At 41.1% G+C, this 22,072-nt stretch overlaps 1 protein-coding gene across 9 annotated transcripts in view; it reads right to left on the bottom strand.

Moving 5' to 3' along the window:
* Window positions 1-779: 779 nt before the first annotated feature.
* Window positions 780-22,072, bottom strand: part of rnf220a (ring finger protein 220a) — a 122,714-nt gene continuing 101,421 nt past the window's right edge. For 2 of the 9 annotated variants that reach the window (XM_052548037.1, XM_052548038.1), the window contains exons 7-17: window positions 21,869-21,973; window positions 20,800-20,921; window positions 20,010-20,136; window positions 15,026-15,122; window positions 14,830-14,916; window positions 14,685-14,740; window positions 14,176-14,275; window positions 7,432-7,540; window positions 6,605-6,775; window positions 6,303-6,377; window positions 780-2,606 (exon numbers count right to left, since the gene is read on the bottom strand). In XM_052548037.1, the coding sequence (XP_052403997.1) occupies window positions 2,535-2,606; window positions 6,303-6,377; window positions 6,605-6,775; window positions 7,432-7,540; window positions 14,176-14,275; window positions 14,685-14,740; window positions 14,830-14,916; window positions 15,026-15,122; window positions 20,010-20,136; window positions 20,800-20,921; window positions 21,869-21,973 (1,121 nt within the window). In that variant the 3' untranslated portion in view covers window positions 780-2,534. The remainder of the gene's footprint in view (window positions 2,607-6,302; window positions 6,378-6,604; window positions 6,776-7,431; window positions 7,541-14,175; window positions 14,276-14,684; window positions 14,741-14,829; window positions 14,917-15,025; window positions 15,123-20,009; window positions 20,137-20,799; window positions 20,922-21,868; window positions 21,974-22,072) is intronic. The other 7 variants (XM_052548044.1, XM_052548046.1, XM_052548039.1 and 4 more) reach the window with 6 other exon arrangements.

Here is a 22,072-nt window from a genome sequence, read left to right as displayed (position 1 = left end):
AACTTTAGAGGACTGACTCTGAATAAAAACGGCCTCACTTGAATGTGCACAGTAATTAAGTCCATAAACTGCTACAACATAACTGCTGTTTACTTACAGGTTTTCCAAGCTTGTCTCGTTCCTTTCAAAAGAACCCACAAACACTTCCAACAAGAGGCTGGAGCTAGCCTACAAGAACTTAATAGAATCTCCTGCTGATTTTCCAACATATCTATCAAAATTTTATGGGCATCTGAAAATGCTTATGGACCCTGCTACTGTTTTCTCTAATACAGCACGTACCTAGAGTTTGGCCTGGGATCAGAGGCTTTACTGCGGAGGTAGACGACTTCTTAATTACATCTAGTGATTTCATGAAATTTTAATTACAGTCTTTATTGTTAAAGTGTGCTGTGCTTATGCTTTGATACTGTTCAGGTAAAACAAACCTGGTAAAGCCTGTAGATGGCATAATGGAATACAAAAAGATCCAAAATAAGGGCAAAAAAGACTCAATTTGATGCACTTAGTGTTAGGGAAGATATGAAATCAATGGGTTAGTCTCAAAACCTCATTATCATCTCTACCGGATGCATCGTAATGCACATCAATATTAAAAATTGCAATGTGTTAGGAAGTTGTTTTGCTGTCTAAAACTCAATGGACAAATATTGACTTGTGTACTCCAAAAGCTATAATAGCATGTGGTAACACGATAACCAGCTTCACTTCTAGAGTATTCAAAACTGGTAGAGTTCCACGAGGCAGACCAGGGAATGAAGCCAGCACATGGTGACCAGTTCAGATTTACAGTCATTTAATTGATGTCAAATGTAACTTACAAACGGGAAAGACACGTACCATTTTCAAGAATATACAAGGACACAAATCATATCACACAATTATCTTGTGCAATCGGTCATCTTTGGGCCAGGAACGAATTGTTTGGCAAAGGAAGAATACAAAGTCAACCCTAATCCATGTTTACTACATGTATTTTACAAAATAGTTGCAGAGAGAGGTATTTTACATGTGGAAACAATCTTGACGAGCTGTTTTTACAGTACTTGACTGTGACCCAGCTATGGTGGAGATCGATTTAAAGAACAGTGGAATAAGTTATAACATTTGACTGTTTATTGTGGTGTTGGGATCAGCAATGACCTTTCACTTCTTCCTTTTTTTGCTCTTACATCAATACAGAAATCACAGAATACATAGATGTACAAATATAAAGCACACGGTCTCACTCGTAGGGAACACGTGAGCAGTCAGTCAGTCAGGGAAACAAGTCTCCACTCTTCAGTTCTTTCTTTGAGGGGGAAAAAGAAGTATCCGAGAGGAAATCGGAACATAACTTTTAATTGAAACCACTTTAAGTGTTTGATGTTTTCAGAAAAGTCCCTTTTTGAGGGAACAAACTGATGATATGCAACCGGTCAGGGGTCTTAATACTGCACGTTCAATGGAATAAGCAGTCATTTCAATTGTTTGTAACAGACAGACAGCATTCAGCATTAAAGTCGAAAACGCTGAAAAACGTGGGTGAATAAAAGCAAATCTTTCCATTTCTTAGAAAACAGCAAAGAAAAAGAAAGATACTTTCCCTTGTTTCAGGGTTAAATCTACAGTTTTTACTGAAAAATGTACACCTAAATCTTTTAAGTCCTAGTTTGAGTAGTTTATTATTATTATTACTTAAATTTCTTCCTGTACAATGAAATACAACTTCAAGACAACAACATCTGCTTTAAAAATACAGAGGGTTTTCTTTTCTTTTTTCTTTCTTTCTTTTTTTTAATTCACCAAGATTGAAACATATCCCCCCCCCCAACCCATGCCGCCCCCAACTAAAACTGGACTTTTATTCAATATATTCTTCTGTACGTGTGTGTGTGTATGTAGGTGTGTGCGCGTGTATACAAGTGTATTTTGTTCTCTATGTCATTTACTCACAACACTGTAAACATACAGAGACTATTATATACATGTGCTTGCACTGATTCATTGAATTTGGTTGACATCACTAGAACACCACAAAAGTAGTAATGATTTGGGGTGAACGAGAACACAATGAAGAATCAAGGTCGAGGGGTTCTGGAGAGCCGTTTAGAGTCTCTTCTTATCGTCAGGCTGATGTTTCAGTTGGGGTGACGTCAGCGGTCTTGGAGAAGAAGTTGCGAAGGTGGGAGATGAAGAGCAGCAGCAGTGCAGGTGGAGGGACAGAATGAGTACTCTTTTCTTCAACTGAGAACAACACGTTCCTCATCAAGGAACCAAGCTGACTTTGGAGAGGGTGGACCATGGACCAACACAAGAGGGAAGGCGGAAAGCCTCTTCACATTAGCAACTATAGTAGAGAACTGAGTCTACACAGTCCTCATTAGTCCTATGCTTGTGAAGTCGGTCCCCATTTATAGTCCGTGTGAGTCTGTGCTCGAGTCTCTCATGGTCAGGACGATTCTTCACTCCCTCAGGAGATGGGGAAACCAAAAACACTAGCGCGAATGGAAACGAAAAGTAAAACAAAACGAAAAGAAATCGGGCTGTTTTGCTCACAAATACACACGCCTGAGGTCCCCTGGTGACGTGATGGTGTTGCATTGTGGGCAGAGTTTCTTGTTTCCCTGTTGAAAGAGAAAGACAACAAAATTAAGAAGGTGGTCAAATGCTATGCTAACAAAGGCCCTCTTGGTGTAAAAGCTTTTATCCTCTTAGTTTACAATATCATTTATAAAGTTCGGGGATTTGTTATTTTAATACATTTTAAAACGTAAATGATTCTTGTGCTAGCCATTACTTTAGAGTCTTTAGTGTCCCATGATCCTTCAGAAAAACCATTATAATGCTCAAGAAACATTTATCATCATCATCAATGTTGAAAACAGTTGTGCGGCTTAACATTTTTGCGGAAACCTTTATACTTTTTTCAGGGTTACTTTTATTTGAAATAGAAATCTACTGCAACTTTTTAAAGTCACCTTTGAGCTATTTAATACAATTTCTCTTTGAAGAAAAAAAAACCTAACTGAGCTCAAACTTTTGAAAGGTAGTGTATTTTACCAGTGTGTATGTGGAAATAAAAGCTGCCTTACATTGGCAGCCCACCCTGTTCGACAAGCATGCGCTTTTCCCACAACCACTCTGATGTTTAGCCAGTACCCGTAAAGCCTGCGCCATAAAAGCAGGAGAACAGCAGGCAGAGGTAGAGGAGGAGGAAGGTGAGCTGTGTGGTCTGCTGTCTGCACCACACACATGCTACACAGCGACTGACTGAACACCACAACAGGATCAGCAAACTACATACTCGGCTTCAATAATACCACAACACTCGATGGAGACTCAGACAGCAAGGCACAAGAGATATAAAACCCTCACGTTTGTGCTCTGCCCCAAGAAAAGAACCCAACTGTCAGAAGTTCAGACAGAAACATTACAGTGAGGAATGTTGTTGATCATGTCCTCATGTAACCTCCTCACACATATGCCCCGATCACACACACGGCGCATTTCTCCTCTTACACATGAAGTGCACTGCTTCGGCTCCTATAGGAACTGGTATGTTTAAACATACAGAAAAGAGACTTGCTGTTAGTAAACTAAGGGGCTTGGGAGCAGTAAGGGTGTCAGAGCGTGACCCTGCGGTGTTCCTTCACATCAGACTGTGAAGAGGATCTGTGGCTCCATATGATTCAGTTCATGTCTAGGGCACCAGAACCCGCTCCACTGATCCTGACCGTACAGACTGAAAGAAATCCAACAACACATTCTGGCTAGTTCCGCTGTAACAATGGGCTCTACCACTGGAGGGTGAATGTGCAAATGGTTTCAAATTTGACATCATGGTCTGACTATGCGAGTGGTTTATTTTGATGTGGACCGGCGTGAAGGAGTAAAACTGTGAAACTGAAGTTGGACTCTCCTATATAGAATCAGGATCATTAAGGTTCATTTTTCTGTGAAAATAATAAATAAAACAAAACCCAAAGCAGCAAACCCCCAACGTGCTTCCCTCTATACCCACGATTCCCCAGACACAAAGAGGACCTGAGACTTGGTTTCTTTGTTCTAGGAAGCAGGAGTTTCCCTAGTTTTAATGAGCATGGGCAGGTCACTGACTAAACGCGGGCTCCTCGCATCAGCGGCGGGTAGCTGCTGTGCTCCATTAGCTTCATAAAACAAGGCTGACGCTAACCAAATTACACGCATTTACTTTGATCAAGACGCAAGGAGCCCCGCCGTGCTACTTTTATTGCTGTCTTTAGGCAACAATTTTAATGCCTGCATTACTAACAATCCGCTGTGGCAGCGCGGGCTGGTGCGCATACGTCTCTGTTCTTGTCGGTGAGCCGTACACACAGGCCTTGTGATAAGCGGAGATGGAAGGAGCTGATTTAATATATAGCATATTGGAAAACGGCTGAAGCTGGGAAACATTTTCTTATTAATTGCTTCCGTGTGTGGTGACAGAATGTGTTACTGGCTAATGAGAGCAGGCTCCCTGAGGAACACTGCCTAAAACGGCTAAGAAAAGAGGAAGAGCTTCTGAGTGTAAGTGTGGAGATTACAAATGGACAAGTAGAGGCAATCGCAATTCTGATAAGAGGTTGGTTGAATACACAACGCCGTCTGAAGGGATTAGAAACTGGAGCGCTACGTGAGGAATCTCACTGGTCTGGCTGAGATGAACTCTCCAACTCATACTGTAGCCAAATACCACAGCATTATTAAAATGAATTACTCCATTATCTGCATTATACAGTGGCCAAGACATGAGTGACTTGGTGCAGGAGAAGGTCTGGGGACTCTGTGGTGCGTAGAATTGAAATTTTATATGTACCTGAAATACCCGCATTTCAAAAATTATCTGCAAAAGCCATATTTCTATTACACTTCAGTGTGAAGAATGTACATAGACATGACTTAAGGAACAGCCTGGAACATGCACCATGTGATGTGTGTTGCTTAATGAAGGGAATTTCAAATCAAAGTCCCTTCAAATGTGGTGAACCCCATGCGAGGGGACCCTTCCAAAAATAAAAAGCTTTTATATATATATATATAAAAAAAAAGACCCCCATACCAAAATATAAAGGAGGCTATATATTTTTAAGTACAAAAACCCCATTTTTGTTCAAGTGTCTGTGCGGAGTGGAAGCTGAACATAATGTGCTCACAGCAGGATAGATAGAGGCGCCTGTGCGCTCACTTTCTCCTAAAATACTCAGCCATTTTTGGTCATACAGATAAGAGAAACACATCTTTCAAATCTGTAAAGACTACGTTTATTAAAGTGCATTTACAATTACAACAAAATGTGCTTTTGTAAAATAATGAAAGCAAACATGATGCGCTGTCTGCCGTCTCGGTCTTTGTGAACTCCAGCGCAAAACTCTGTGTAGCCTATATCTTGCAGATATTAAAAATATCTCTATAGAGATTAAAATTTCTACTTTCAAATGAACCAATTCAAATGGAAAAAAAAAATCTTCTCAGATTATGTAATCCATATGAAACATGCAAGAGCATTCACTACTGTGAAGATGGCGAGTCAGTGTTGTCTGAATTCTTAAGATGAAACAAAGAAAGCAGTAGTGTATTCAATTATTCAAATGTGGTAACACTTTATTTTACAGTTACATCTATTAGTTGCTTATTAGCATGTATATTACTAGAATATTAACCACATATTAGTGCTAATTAAGCACATATTAATGCCTTATTCTACATCACTTTACATCCATAATCCTACCCAATACCAAAACTTAACTACCTTACTCACTATTAATTAGCAGAAAATTTAGAATTTATTGAGAGAAAAGTCATAGTTATTAGTAATAAGCAACTAATAGATGTAACCATAAAATAAAGTGTTATTAATATTAATAACACATATTAATGTTAACATTTAAATAATCTTACTGTTTTTCCCTCACACATTCATAACCATTACTTCAGCCGGTGCGCTTTGGCAAGCTTTATGCATGTGCTTGATCGTTTATTAGGCTATGCAAGCAATTAAAGGCTCCTAATAATGATTTAAATGGTTTTAATTTTTTTTAATTTTAAATGGTTTTATTAATATTACTAGTCAACCAGAAAGATCCTTAGTCGAGTGCAGCCCTATATTAAATGGTGTTGACAATACCCCATCCTGATTCTTAAGTTAAGAGCATAATCAATTTAGCCCAATTATTTAAAAACAAATACATATGTATTGCAAAGCAATGTGTAGATTTTAATGTAGAAACAGAATTTCAGATATTGCCTAAATCTGCAGAACATTCAATGAGCCTACTGAACAGCAAGTGTGTAATTCTTACCAGAGTCCTAAGCCAGCATTCTTCACAGTGCACGTGCCAACACTGGATGGAGGTGAGTGGCATTGTATATGAGTCCTGAGGTAGAGAAATAAAAGACAAAAAAAGAGCAACGATTTATTTAACCAGGTCAACTGAACATAATTCACATCTAGCCACCAACACACACAACATCAGACGTCACTAGACAACACCAGCACAGCACAGATCGGCCATGGGGGACAGGCAGGTGAGCAGTGAGGGAGCGTGGGGGGCAGTGCAGGGATCAGGCGGGGTCAGGCCAATGGGAGCACAGAGAGCCTTACCCTCCGGAGCGGCAGCAGCTTCTTAATCCCACTGCTGGCCGCAGTGGCAGTGCTGCAGCCCGTTACGTAGCCTCTGTACAAACAGTACACACCGAGCTGCAGGGCCTCTGCGCTCCCGTGCCTCTCGACCACCTGATTCTTGCCATCAGCCCCTGTTTGGGTCGGCTTGCGCTGCAGGGATATTCAAGAGCGGCACTGAGAACAAGAAAGTGGCCGCTACGGCAGGCACAGACACACACATAAGACCAACGGGTGCAGTTAACAACAGAAGCGCTCGGCCAACAGCCAGGGAGTTCGGTTGGGAGTTCGGTTGCATTTTTCTTTAAATATTACATTTGAATATCATGCTAAGCTGTCTGAAACACTTCTAGCACGTTCGGTCCAAATCATTTACGGGGAATTCATTTTACGGTCTGCTATATATCCAATAACCAGCAGGTGGCAGTAGGCCACCACTGGGAAATTCTTAACCTCAACAGACTGCAAGACACAAGTCTTGAATGGATTTATTTATTAACTCCAGACCGACAGAGGCATGTCAGATTAATCAGCACCTATAGACATAAAGCTGAAAATGTTTAACACTGATATCCAACAGGATGGCCAATACTTCTAAAAGAACTCCTTCAACAGAACCTTATTGTGTGGGTTTAATTTCCAGTCCATGCGAGATTGAAGCCATGGAGGCAAACCATCACAAAGCTTCAGGCGGCTGGGTGCATGATTGCGGGAGTTCGGTTATATCACCACAACATGTCATTAAGGATGGGTTACAAACAAACACACCCACATGAACGCACACAATATTGACAAGTGAGAGTTCTCACCATGCATATGAGACACTTGTATCGGTCTCCTCTGAGGATCTGCTTTTCCAGTTCTCGTATGCGGGCCTTTAGCGCCTCCAGTGTGGTCGCTGTGGAGTCCTCTGTGATCCTGCAGGTAAAAAAAATTGAGGTTGGTTAAATTAGAGGACTGCAAACAGTGTATTGCTAATTACTTTAAAAGTTGTGCAGTCACAGTCAAGCAAATTTGCAATTTACATTTGCAAAGCTACCACACAGCTTCAGTTCAGACAAACACAGCTACTAACTTCCAAAAACACTAACGCAAAAATTAAAAACAGATGGCCCAACTGGAAATGATGAATACATCACTGTTAAGGACCACAAAGTCATTCTGAACTAATATGTTTTTGCTTTATTGTATCACCATTTCAATCTTATTAAACAGGGCACTGGGCTTCCTCAGTCCTCTGATGTCACGCTTGCACCAGTTCCTCCAAGTTCTCACCTCTCCGGCTTTCACAAAACATCCCTCAGACAAATGCCTCTCAGCTGCTGAATGTATATTTAACACTGTCCGCAGCATATGAACTCGCAATAACTAAATCAATATAGCCACCATTGATTGTGCGGCGAGGCGCTTGGCGAGATGTTTATGGTGATCCGCTCATTTTCCAGCCAGATGGAGCACTGATCTACAGTATTGATTTAATGTTGCACCAGCGTTCTCCTAGGCACAATCCCCCGATTAGTGCATGCCGTTCCACTGCCTTTTCCAATAGCTTCATTTATTACATGCCTGTGTGACTCCACAATGAGTACACGCTCACCACACACACTAGGACATGGGCCTCTCGGTAATCAGTATTAGAATGTAAATCAAGGAAGGGCTATTAAAACGGAAAGAACCATTTATGGACTCAGCATCTCCAATAAGGCTAACCTAAAGGAAGAACAATGACAGTGTAGCTGAAGAATCATTGTCACTTTGAGAAGTAAAGCTTAAATCTGCCAGCCAGGAATTAAACATATCATGACTTGAAGTAGCAACAGCTCTTTTCCTCTGTATTTTGACATGAACAAAAAATACTGAAAAAGAAAAAAAGGGCAGAGACTTCTTATAATCCACCGGCTGTTGACTGGATGGAGGTCAGGTTTATAGGAAGAAATGATTGGAAAAGTTTAATTAAAAATTACAAGGTCAAAACATAAAAACCATGCATGGATTAATCGATCACAATAAGATCTGCATGTGTTTAGGGTGAAAACAAAGGATGAATTTTTATTTTCATTTAATCTCAATACAGAAGGTGTTAGTAAAACTCTGAAGTCTGACATCTTCAGGCATCTTCTCAAGGTCACCCTAAACCTACCCAGGTTTCTCTCAAAAAGCCCCTACAACACAATGACTTTGACCAAGGAGAGCGAGTCATCCTGACGGTCAATTCCCTACAGCCTACAATCAGCACAGGGACTATAAAGCTTTAAAATCTCTTCTTATTAGTAGGCCGGCTTGTAAAAAAGCATTTAGTCTTGATTAGCGTGCATGCTTATAAAGCAGACAGGAGAGTAGGTGTAGCGTGCTCCATGCCTGCTGTTTTTCTTTAACAGCTTCATAAATCGCTGCGGTTCACTTGCCGTATGCCGTCACCGGCCCTACAAAAGAATACAACTTTTCCCCCAAGTAATGCCTGCCTCGCTCCAGCATGAATATTCATTGCGTGGTGCTTTATAGAAAACCACATTCTAAAAGTTATTTAATTCCCCCAGGTAATAAAAAACGGTTTTACTCTTTCTTTATGTGGATGGAGATGGAGAGATGGTTTGGGGGGGCTGTGTTTTAATACAAAAGCAGGTGTAAAACCTGGAGAGGGGATGGCTAGGTAAGTTCAAAACTGAAAATCTTTAAGGTGCCGTTGAGTGTGTGGGAGAAAGTTTCAAACATATTAAACACAGGCCTCGGCTCCGCTCTGCAGCGGTGTGCTGGCCGAATAATGCCAATGACATCATCTAGGGAAGGAATAATGTCATTTCAATTAAGAGTTACGTTACTCAGGAAACCACAATGAGGACTGACATCCAAACTAATAATGTCACTTACCTACAGCTGTGGTCTATAACGGCACACCCATGGCATTACAAATCAATTTGGATGTTAAAACCAATGATGGATGTGCTGGTCTAATGCTTTATACAGGCATCACTCTCAATAGTGGGATATTTTTATTTTTTAAGCAACAAATTCAGAAGTTAAAACAGGAAGTAGATGAAGCTTGCACTGCTATCTCACACTCACATTACGATCTGGCTCTGAGTGTGAAGCCATTTCTCATTTCATTATCCTGCACCTTAACCATCCGTCTCCATCAGAGCCAAGCCTAACTGTAGAAGGCGCTTTAATCTATAGGTCTATATGGCCTGACATGAGAACACATGAGTTACAAGTACAGACAGATACTGGGAGATCTTTATAAAGTCACTTGGCTGCCAATCAATTGTTATATTCAGCTGTGCTGGTAAGGGTCGGTGCAAACCTTAAATCAAGAGGCTGAGCACAGCATTACAAAAAGAATATTCCTTAAAATCAGCTTTTTTTTTTAAATTATTATTAATATTAATATTGGTTGAAAAGTGTAAAAAAAAAAAAAAGAAAAAGAAATACGAAGTCATCATTAATGAATTTGAGACTGAATCTGATTATTGTGGAGGTTTACCAAAAAATTCTGCTGTTTCAATTTGAGCATGGAATTTGGCTGCAATCACACGGGTGGCAAAGAAGCCCTCATTTATCATGTGCAGAATGAGCGGGGACAGAGGCGACCCCTGTACCCAGAGATCATTACCCATCTGGGCACAGGAGAACATGGAGAATTCATCAGCCCCCTCTTCCTTACGAAGACACACATGTATACAATTTACACAACTCATGACACAGTAACACACTCACCCTCTTACTCCAACACACACACACACACACAATCCACAATGAATCACTGTAACTAAAGGGGACAAGTCTCATTTTCATTGCAGATTGAAGTGCATGCGTTTTACAAACAGTGGGCTTGGGATTGTTTTCAGGCTGGAAGTGGAATGAAATGATTTCAGCTCCTTATGTGGCCTCTTTAAAACTTGCTCAGATTAAGACCCCTCACTTCAGGAAATTGGAAATTAAACAATGGCACAGTCATTCCTATAAATTTGCACACTTCATCCATTTGTCACACACCATGAAAAAAACAAAAAAAGCACAAGTACGTAATTTTTGTGAAGCTAAAATTCAAAAGCTACGGCAACTGCCTTGTGTTTCGCCTAGGAAAGAGTTAATACACCTCCCTCCCCCTTCTCATGACCCCTCAGGATTTGATTAATGACATCATCATTGAGATTTATCTCCCTGGCCCCTTTCATAAGACAATATCGCGTAACATCCTGTGATACCTGATCAAATCAGTAAAAGGAGAAAGGAGAGGTGCTCTTCGGAGGAGAGGGCTCTACTGTCGGGGAGAGATGGATAGATTCAGACGGAGGGCCGAGGAGGACGGGCACAGACTGGGAGAAATATTGCGAGCGATATTAAATAAACGAGTGTGTGTCACGTCTGGAGCTAAGCGCTAAGCTAATAAAACGGGTGGCGGGTGGGTTGCGCTCATTGCTCGCTCTTCTCTATGACATCAAACAGCTGCGGTGATTCATACCCCGGCCGGCTAAAACACTTAATGCCCCCCGATACAACGCTACGGCTAGTCCAAAAGTGAGCAAGTCTCTACGAAGGAAAGCAATGAATCAATCTAAGCTGTCACGCTCCTGCAGCTCCACTTAGGAATCCCGTTCTGTCCCATTTTCATCCTACTACTTGCACACCCACGCTCGGACAGAGACACACAGTGTTCATAACATCATCCACTAACATTCATTTCCACACACTCAGTCAAACCTATCAAGCAACTGTGTGCAAAGTCACGCTTTTAACGGCTGGTCGTGATAAAAGTGGTTAACAAACGCGATTTCAATTGCAGACCGGAGCTGACATCAAGCTTGCGCTACAGATGAAGTCATTCGCAGACGCACACTCGACTGGAGATGGGTGAGAAGAACGTGCTCACGACATGCTGACGAGAAAAATCAATTGCTTCGGGTCTGCTGTGCTTATTCACTAGTTATCTGCCCCTGATATTTAATATGGGGCCCCGTGATGGCCGCCCGCACAAGATTGATTCAGCTACACTAGAAGACTCTCCCTAGAGAAGAAGTCTCAGAGGAGACAAGAGACAGACAGAGAGGACGATGAATTGCGGAGGTGCATTTTAGAAAAACTCAGGAATGTTCTCATTATTAATAAATACAAATTGTGTTGGTGACAATGTAAATGCAAAATATACGTTTACATAAAAACTAAAACAAGTATTTTTAAAAACACTATAAAATGAACAAAAATATAAACAAAAACCTATTTAAAAAAATTATATATGAAGAGTTTGGTTTCAAAACGTGATAAATGGCATTAAAAACAAAATTAGTTTACGCCAAAATCAGTATTGTATCTGGTCATATTGAAAGGTCAATTTAAAATTTTATGCAAAGTGTGATATTCACTGTGTTACTAGGTCATGTTTTCCAGCCTCCCTTTTTTGCCGAATGAGATATATCGTCTCAACCAATCAAAGCATTCCACGCACAATAGACATTAATGGCGGCACTTTAAAATAGACTTTTTTACTCATCTACTTTTGATCAACAAACAAGGGCTGCACAATAAACTTCATGTGATTGTCATGCGCATCTCATCAGTTAAGCAGGTTCTGTGATAAATAGTACCGGTTAATATCCATCACGTGCTTTCAGATGGAAATTATTCAGATGCATTTAATACACAGAGCAGTAGATCACGGACAAGCTACACTAGATCGCGTTCATTAGATGAATTGCATTCGATTATGAAAACAATATTGCGTAGCTTGTCAGTATTATAAGTGTTTTTATTAATGCTATTTATGTTTTTGTTAATACAGCACAGTCAGCTAAATTAATGTAACATAGCTAAGATGAATGCACTTTTGGAAGCTGAATGTAAGGGAAATATCATTTTGGTATTTCTGTGGTCTAAAGTGATGTTGTTCATGATCTTGTTCATGATGAAATTTTCTTTTATTGCCGTAATTAATTTATAGCATTAACAAGATGACCCGTTGAATTCATTTTGGGAGCGATGACTGATGAATGTATTTTTAGTCCAGTGCCTATATATAAGATTAGTATTGACCAAGTTCAGAGGTTGTCATATGTGAATCAACTTACTATGTTGTGTTTTTTCATCAGTTTCAATATGAAAAATAACTTTCGTATTGATACAATAGATTCATTGCATTTTGAGAAGAAAAAAAAAAGTATCATGGATTTATTGCATTTTGGGAATTTTTATTATTATATATAAATCTTTGAAAATAAAAACCTTATGTTATTATAACCTAATGATACTATGTGAAAGTTTGAAACAGAAAATAGTGGTTTTCATCTTGCCACTTTCTTGGTAAAGAAAACACATTTTTACTCAAATAAATCAAAATGGATTCATTGCGTTTTGGAACCAAACTCTTCATATATATTGCTGAGCAACGATTAAATCGCATTCAAAATAAAAGTTTTAGTTTATATATGCGTGTTTACTGTGTATATGTACAAATAAAGACACACATACATGATATATATTGAATATCTATGTATATATTAATATATATATATATTTCTATAATTTATACACTTTTTCTTAAATATATGCATACATGTGGGTGTTTTTACATATACATAATATACAAAGTACACATATTACGTACATAAAAACCTTTATTTTGGATGCAATTAATCATTGCCCAGCACTAACCATGTAACAAACAAAAAATTGGTAGTGCCTTGAGGCAACCCTGCACAGTGGAATTAAACAAGGATAGCGACAAGACACGTGTCATGTGGACTGACAGAGTGAGGTATGTCTGTGGCTAACATGTTAACCCTGGTCCAGCTGTAGACAGCAGGGGGAGATCAAACCAGGACAGTCACACCGCCACCGTGCCAATAAGCCCCTCTTCTACCAGGAGCTGCGCTCTGACCTCAATTACCCATTCACTGGGGCTGGGCCCCCACGCACGCAAGCGGGAGGGGAGTTTAGCAGGAGCCCTTGTCGGGGAATATGGATGAGGACACTGAGATGAGGGAATTACAGGGGCCGGCCTTTCACCCACTCAGGTTATTCAAATTTATCTGCGGCTGGAGGCTGCCTGCTACACTCCCTCCATCTTGTTTTCTCTCTCAGTGGAGTAAAAGAAATCATCTCACTTTCTCTGTCCTCCCTTGTTGTTAGATGGTACACTAAATAACATTTGTAGGTAATACAGATAGTATAATTTTCAGACCACATGAACACTTTTTCTTCCATTCTCCACATTCTTAATTGAAGCATCTAAGTGGTGTGTTGGCAACAATTTCATTTTATCTGGCTTCACCTCTCGCAATAAGAGATAAATATTGCACATTTCCTGCAGTGAAAAGCTGTAGTATGGAAAAGGCTAAAGCGATATTAGCATTCCCAGGCTGTGCGGCGAGTCAAGCCCAGACAAGGCTCAGCTGCCTGGGATCAATACTCTTGGCCACTCCCTGTGATCAAGCATGCTCCGGAGAGATGAGCACACTAAATGCATCATTTATGATCTTGCAGTCCCTACACAAACTAATCTCACCCCAATACACCAGCAAACACACTGCCACTGCGGACAGGTGTGTGTTTGTACTCACTTCTCGATCTCGCTGTTTTTACAGGTCCTCGGTGTGGAGGACGAAGATGAAGAGCTAGGCTCCTGTTTGCTGCTCTCGCCATTACTGGTGGATGGCATTTCTACAAAAATAGACACAAACAGAACAAATATAATGAATGTGGACCAAGAAAAGCAATGTTTCATTTTATAACAATCTAACTCAAATATATAGACAAAAAGGCTTCCTAAATTGATTTTTTTTAATGTTTTATTAATGATTGAATCCACACAAATTAAATACTTTTATTAAAGCACAACTACAAAAATGCAATTACTTACTGAGCAAATGTTTAACTGTGAAATCTAATAATAATAATAATAATAATAAAATACTATTTTATCAGTACATATTTGAGGTTAATATATTATATCTGATTTAAAGTATTACGTTTAATATATTTAATACACCACAAAACATTTTATTTTTCAGGATTCCCTGATGAACAGAAAATGTTCAAAAGAACAGCATTTATTCGGAGGCCAACTCACCATCACTGGCCCATTTTGAAAACTCTGGTGTTATTCTATTGGATGGCACACCACCACTATAGAAAAAAAAAAGTTTGCATAAGGGCCAAGTCTACAGATTTGTTATTTCTCAATTTAAAGTCTGTGATGGAATCATTTCCCTTACTTCAAAACAGCCCCACGCAGTGCCTCACGTTCTTTGGCCTCTCCCTGGTCCTCTCCAGAACAAGGAATGATGTCTGCTTCAGTGTACCTGAAACCTTGAGTTAAGGAACAAATGCATCTCATTTCAGTTACTGTTTCTATGCCCACTACAGTGCCAGTGAAGAACAAGATGTCTCAAGACGACTAATCAAGGATACTGGGCTTTGCCATACTCCAGTGTGTCATCTCCATCCACATCCAGGTCAGCATCACTGTCATGGCTCTCCTTCGTGCTACACATGGCAAAGCCTGTTCCTAAAAAGAGGGAGGAGAGGAATAAGAGTCATCAGTATATGAAATTTGGGGTTAAATCCTTTGTCGCATTTAATAATACACATTATACATTACAATAAATCTGGCACTCAAACTGTAGCAGTCCCAAATCCAGGACAGGTTTGTCATGCCAGAGAAACCCCAATTAGAAAGGCCTGTTCTAGCTGTGAGCAGAACCAGATTACTGCAGACAAGCCAAGAGCATGGTACTCTGGGCCCAGATGGAGCCATCAGAGCCGGTCTGAATGGAAGTTGTGTCAGGTGCCTGTCAGGGTGTAGGTCTTGAGTACTGGGGCGTGCAGCCTGAGTGGCACTTCTATAAATCCAGTGATGAGCACACAGACAAACTCCAGCTGCTGGCTGACTGGGTCCTTCAGTTCTGGTTAGGAAGAGGTTGGATCGGCAGCAGCATGAAGGGTGGGAGCAGCCCAGAGAGAACCAGAGTCTGATTGAGCCGTGAAATGCTGGAACGGGCCAGGGCCCTCGGGGGCTGATGGAAGGATGTCAGGGCACTGCTGGAGAACAGGTTTGTCACAGATGAGGAGCTGAGGTAGGAAATGGAAGTGGAGAATGGTACTTCCTCTTGTTCCTCAAAGCGCTACAACAGGGGATGACTACCTCACGGTGTGGAGTGGATAAGTACAACCTTCAGGGAGAGTGTTAGGCACTAACGGAAAAGAGAAGGACTGAAAGTGGATGTGGCGGCCATGGTCTGTCTTTCCCCTTCTCTGTAAAGGGATCCAAAAGAGGCAGAGTAGGGATAAAATGCATCACAAATGCTTGCCCTTTTTTACAATGTGCCGATGGTTTTTAGTGATCAAATAAAAGAGACCTTTTAAGTTTTATTTGGTCTCTGTGACTGCAGAGGCATATGCGCACCATAGCTGAGCTACATAAATCCGAGCTCCTCAAACAGAGAATCAGGGTTCATCTGTGCACACCAGTCTAAATGTACATTACTTTCCAACAATAACTTATAGAATTAAACATATGTTTATTAGACTACTTTGTGCTTAGAATTTCTGTCCACTGATATTTACTGATAACACTAACAATTAAGCATTCTGTTAATAAATTAGTCTCTCATGCTATTTGAAATTAATATATTTTAATATGTTTCATACATTTAATTTATTCATAAAAAAAACAGAACCTAAAGGTCAGAATAATAGTATTTATTTCAAACAGAAATCTTCGTAACATTATAAATGTCTTTACTGCTTTCTTTTTCTTGTTTCTAATCAATTTCATGTGTCCGTATTGGATGAAATTATTCTTTAAAAAAAATCAACTTTTGAAACCCAGACTTCTGAACAGTACTGTAGCTTGGTCAGAAATGTTTAACATTATACAAGTGTGGGCAAGCTTCAATCACAGTGGCACCGAAGTGCAAGAAAGGAAGGAAAGTGGATCGCCGCATTAAAACATGAACTGTTTTGGGACTGTTTTTGTGTTTGGCATCACTTCATTCCGGCTTGGAAAGAGTGTAAGGCTACATCCACATGAAGCCAGAGCATTCACTATACTATCTTTTTTTTTTTTTTTTACCTCGACTCAAGAAATATCAGTGTCCACAAAAAAACACAAAACGATTTAGTATGCATGCCAGTCTGGCATGTGGCGCTGTAATTCTGCCACAGAGATAACACTAAAACGGAGAAGACTTGGACTATGCACATAAACCTTGTGCGCAGTATACAAATGAACATGGAACAATACATTTATTAATCGGTGTTAATGTTAGTTAATAAAAAGACAATTGTTCAGTGTTTGTTCATGTTTTTGTTGCTGTTACGTGACCTAGCCAGTGTCTGACATGGGCTGATGACGTCATTGTGTCAAAAAATATACAGATTCACTGTCCAGACAAAATCGGAAAGGCAGCGTTTTCAAATGTATCCTCTCTGGGACCTGGTTTAAAAAAAAAATATCAGTTTCACTCTCCCAAAACGCTGGATCCATGTGGACAAAACACCTATACGATACAAAATGTATGCGTATAGAGCGAAACACATCTCCGTGTGGATGGGGCCTAAGTGGTCTATAGATAACACTCCCACTCCTCTGACCCAACTGAAGGGGGTGGAAGGGTAAAGTCAGCCAAAAATAAAAGACCATAATCTGTAAATGATGGCAAACATTTCATTAAAGCACTGTCGACAAGCTGCAAAGAAAGCCAAACTGGGAGAAAAAAATGAGGGAAAAACTAATAAACAATGTTGTGACCACTAATGGCAGGCAGGCCAGAGGAAGACGTGGCAGGCGTAAGCAGCCAAAAAAAAAGAAAAATCACTGTTAATTCAATCAATCGATCAGGCTCTGGATCCTGGGTAATGCTTTGCTAGAACCAGGGCAGGAAGGATGTCATACAGCATTGATTCAGCATGGACAGGAAGACAGTCCGCTTTAGTGTGTACACTGGCAAAATCTAGCCAGACTGAAAAAAGCACATCAAACCTACTCAGGCAACCACAACTTCAAAACGGCCACCTGAATGGTGTATAACTACCCGAGCATTGTTGTAAGTGTGCCTGACTGTGAAAGCTGGGGCCACTGTTAAGCGGTCTTGGCAGGCAATCTAATCTGTGCCGAAAAGGTCAGTGCCACTCTAACTGCCTCTCAGTCAAATTATGCACATCGTTGCACCGCCTCTTTGCCCGGCAGCCTCTGGGACATAAGCTTACTCCTCTTCTTCATCACGGTGTACAGTGGACGAATAAAAAAACTCCCTTATAGCCTAGCCTGTATTTACCTGTATTGCTCTGCAACACTTTGCATGACAATAACATCCATTTGCAATGTGTCATGTTCAAAGCAAGTCCTGTATCCATTTAAATGTTAAGTCGTCACATGCATAAAGCACATTTTCCTTGTCGGGTCACATTTTGCAAGCTGATTTACATATGCCATGATTGTTAAGTGCTAATCTACATATGTCACCCAAGACAGTTGTGTCATGTCGCAACTAAGAAAGGGGAAGCAGAGATCCCGGAGAAACAGGACATGAAACATGGCCTCTCCTCCACCTTGTTGCCATGACACTTATCTGCCTTTCGCAGTATGTGTCGCAGGCCAAAGTTCACCCAATCAGGATGGCATTTAGCATGTACGCCTGCCAGGGAGGGGGCTCAAAGCTGCCATCTCTCAAGGTTCTTTCCAAAGACGAGCGGCGGGCCTCTGTTCTTCTTTCCCGACTGCACCGAATCTCCTCCATCTCTGCCTGTGACTGCCATCGCTATCTCTTCATCAGCACAACAGCCCTGCTAAGCCACGGACACAGGAGGCCTTACAGGCCTCCACCACAAACTGATCCTCTTCGATTTCTCTCTTCCTCTCTGTCGCTCTTTTCCCTTATCATGCTCTTTTTGTTCGGTTTAAAGCGTTTCCTCTCTGCTTTCTTCCCGGGTCCTCAAAGAGAGAGAGGTGCTTGTGCTTCAGAGACGATAGCCCTCTTATCCCATTGAAGACTCCTTTCAAGCCCCTCTCCCCAGTCTAGCTCCCCCTGGGCTGGGGGGATTCTGCAATGCAGACCGATTGAACGCTTGAGGACTTCAGCTGAGCTTTCAAGGCAAAATCCACCTTCTGAGCATCCTGGGGGGAGCTTTCAAGTGGCCCCTGGGCCACCGAGTCACTTCTCACCAGGTCCGCCCTCTATCGCCATTACACCGGTGCCTGTGCTGAAGATAAAGGGCTGGCGAGCTTCTGTACAGACACATGGCTCTGTTCACATGCAGAATTGATCTGGGCCACCGTCTGTCTAGCCAGCGTTAGAGGAGCAAGTCCATTTCTTTTCTTAATCCACACAGCTTTGCAATCTGTTCTCTCCTTGGGATCGAACAGCCTTTCCATTTAAGAGCGCAGAAGTTTACAAAAGACCGCTGAGGGAGGAGACTAACTCCTTTTCTAAATATGAAACGAACAGTGAGGAAGAAAACGGAGATGTTTTTGATAGACGTTCACTTAGTACTTCCTCTAAAGCGCCAACTCCACAAACTTAACCGAAGAAATAAACCCCTTTCAAAAAACGACTGAACCAACATTGAGAAAAGTTCCAAGATAAAAATCTCAAGTACGGAGGAATGACTGACACTTCCTCCCAAGTGTAAAAATAATCCGAAGGGGTAAATTATTTATGAACCAACTAGAATTCCCTTGAAAGTCTTTCAATGAGTGTGGCAGCACATCAAAAAGGGTCTTAGGGAGCGTGTGTGTATGTGATAGAGAACGTCCCAGGTGAGCAGAGTTAGGTTGGGAGCTATAATTGCATTCCTGCAGCGGGGGAAGCCCAAGGGTCAGCGGCCCATTTTTCTCACACACATCTCAGTTCTGGGTGAGGCGGGTCAATTGCACAGCTAAATGTGTTTTCCTTTGACTCCTTAAAGGCCGAGCAAGGCCTGCCAGAACTCACCTTGTCTGGACTACAGCTGTCTAGCGTATAAATGAACACGCTGATCTTGGGGTACATCGAGAAATAAATGTATGTACCCTTTTTAAACCACTTTAAAGGTTGTGGTGAGCTTTGAAAGGTATATTGACAACCTTTGAATATAAACTTAAAAAAAAAAAAAAAAAAAAAAAAACTTCACTAAAACTTTAAAAAATGTTTCTTGAGCACCAAATCAGTTATATTAGAATACTTTCTGATGGATCATGAGACACTGAAGACTGGAGAAATGGCTGCTGAAAATTCAGCTTTGGCGTGACAGGAATAAATTACATTTTAAAATAAATATATTTAAAAAGCTGCTACTTTAAATTGAAATATTATTTCACAATATTACTGCTTTTAACACATTTTTGTTAAATCAGCACAGCCTTGGCAAGCATAAATTCCTTAAAAAATTTATGAAAATGCCATAAAATGCTTACCTCTGAAACCACCCTCTAGTAATGTAGTAGCTCGGACCCTCTTCTGTCCGCACCACTCGTACTCCTCGAACCGTGTTCCGTTTTCTCCTTCAACATCCGCAGAATCCTCTTCTGTTGCACCTTCCCTCTGAGAGAACAAAACCACTTATCAAACATGTACCAACACACTCCAATCAGTTCATTCAATATAAAAAGACAAAACCACAAAGTGTGACTACATCAGAGGAAATCAAAGCGGCACTTTCAAATCCACTAACTTCTAATGATGTCTTATTTTAGGGAGCTATCAAATCACATGCAACAGAACACCCGAATCCAACCACCAAGAGTGCATTAGTATCATAAGAACTACTGGATTAGATGGGTTAAGAGGGACCTGCTATATAATATAAAGGGCAAGTGCTGCATCCTGAACAACTAAAAAGATAGAAGCCAGTCAGACTGTTTGAACGACAGTTTCCATTGAGCCTCTTTAGAGACTTAGAAAGTGTTTAGTGACAATACAGTAGAACATCTTTAAAGTAGGTTCAGGACGCCGAAACTGCCGACCAAATCTAAATGGAGGAGGAGGAAGAACGCTTCAGGATAGAGCTAATCCTTCAACTATTCCCTGGACACCCATGTAAGAAAACAACATAGGTGTAATCAGAAGAAACTAGTTCCCAGAAACATTTCTGTATGTTTATGTGTGTTTGTGTCAGATGGCTGATGTCCAGGGAAAGGTGAGGGCAGAAAAGCCAAAGCTTCTAGAGGAGGTTGGAGGCCCAGATCTCTGGGTTTACGAAGCTACCTTGAACAGACATTGTTCCACATGCCTACTCATTTCCTCCTCTGTCCCTGTCAGCGGGGCGCTGCACAGTGGACATACCTGTCCATCCTCAGGCTTCCGGCGCTTCATCTTCCCAATCCGGGCTGCAGCACAAGAAAAAAAGAGAAACAACATGATAAATCAATCTTATATCAGGTAGCAAAATTTTTTTAAAAATCTAGATTTGTAAAAAAAAAAACAAAAAAAAAAAAAACAAAACATCTATTTGTTTTTAATTTAAAATATAATTAAAACGACTTTAGATTTTAATTACATTTATTTGCATAAAAACTTGGATACATCAACAGCTAATATGCACAACCAAGGATGTCACAGGAGACACACAGAGTAGCCGTAAAGCATTCAGAAAGAGCGAGCAGCATTAATCTCACATAAAAACCTCACATAGATCAGGATCCTTTACAGATTTAGCTTAAGGCAAGTAGGCATCTCCAGCCATGGATTTTACTGAGGCAAGAAAGATGAGTTGCAAAACACGACAGTGACATGAAAGGGCTAAGAGGTGAACGCTGTCCATTAGACCTTTGCATCCAAACACCAATTCCTCTTGGTTACATCAGGGACAGGCACGAAACGGCCAGGGCTCGGATCTCTCTGGGTGTCTCGCTCTTCCCCCTCACCTCCCCGAGCACATAATTAGAAATTTAACACAGCAGAACAGCGCCTATTGCGCCGTAAGTCTCTGTCGCTTTTTCTTAACTGCAAATGGCGTGTGGGGACATTAATTTTTAGGTGGCTGTGATTGCGAATGGGGCCGAAGGGGACTGGAGGAGGAGAGGCGGGAGCTTCTGCCATTACCTTCAGGAGAGCCACTGGCCACGTTGATGGTAATGTGGGGGAGACGGGCATCATTAAATAGCAAGAAGAAAGGCAGATTAATTAGGCACGGCAGGAGTTTTTCCTCACTCTGAAATCACAGCGTCTCAGATGAGAGGTGATATACTTTAATACGGGCTCGGGCTTAAACAAAGACAGCCCCATTTGCCCTTACAGTGCCTGCGGCTGTGATAAAGGGGGGAGGGGGTCTTACCATGCCGCAGGCAGCAAGGGGCTAGGGGCACTCCTCTGGGCACTGGGTTTGGGGGACTTTTGAAACTTTCCTTGGCGTAGCGCCTGCACCAGCAGAGGTCATCGACTGTTGACACATGAAAAAACCAAGGGTTAAGGAGATTCTCTGCTTGGGCAGGTGCTACAGTCAAGGGAAGTAAAAAAAAAAAAAAAAAACAGTTGGCCA

This window comes from Carassius gibelio, chromosome B2, assembly GCF_023724105.1.
Source record: "Carassius gibelio isolate Cgi1373 ecotype wild population from Czech Republic chromosome B2, carGib1.2-hapl.c, whole genome shotgun sequence".
Classification (NCBI taxonomy): domain Eukaryota; kingdom Metazoa; phylum Chordata; class Actinopteri; order Cypriniformes; family Cyprinidae; genus Carassius; species Carassius gibelio.
The sequence above is the reverse complement of the archived record's forward strand: the minus strand, read 5'-3'. Positions and strand labels throughout refer to the sequence as shown.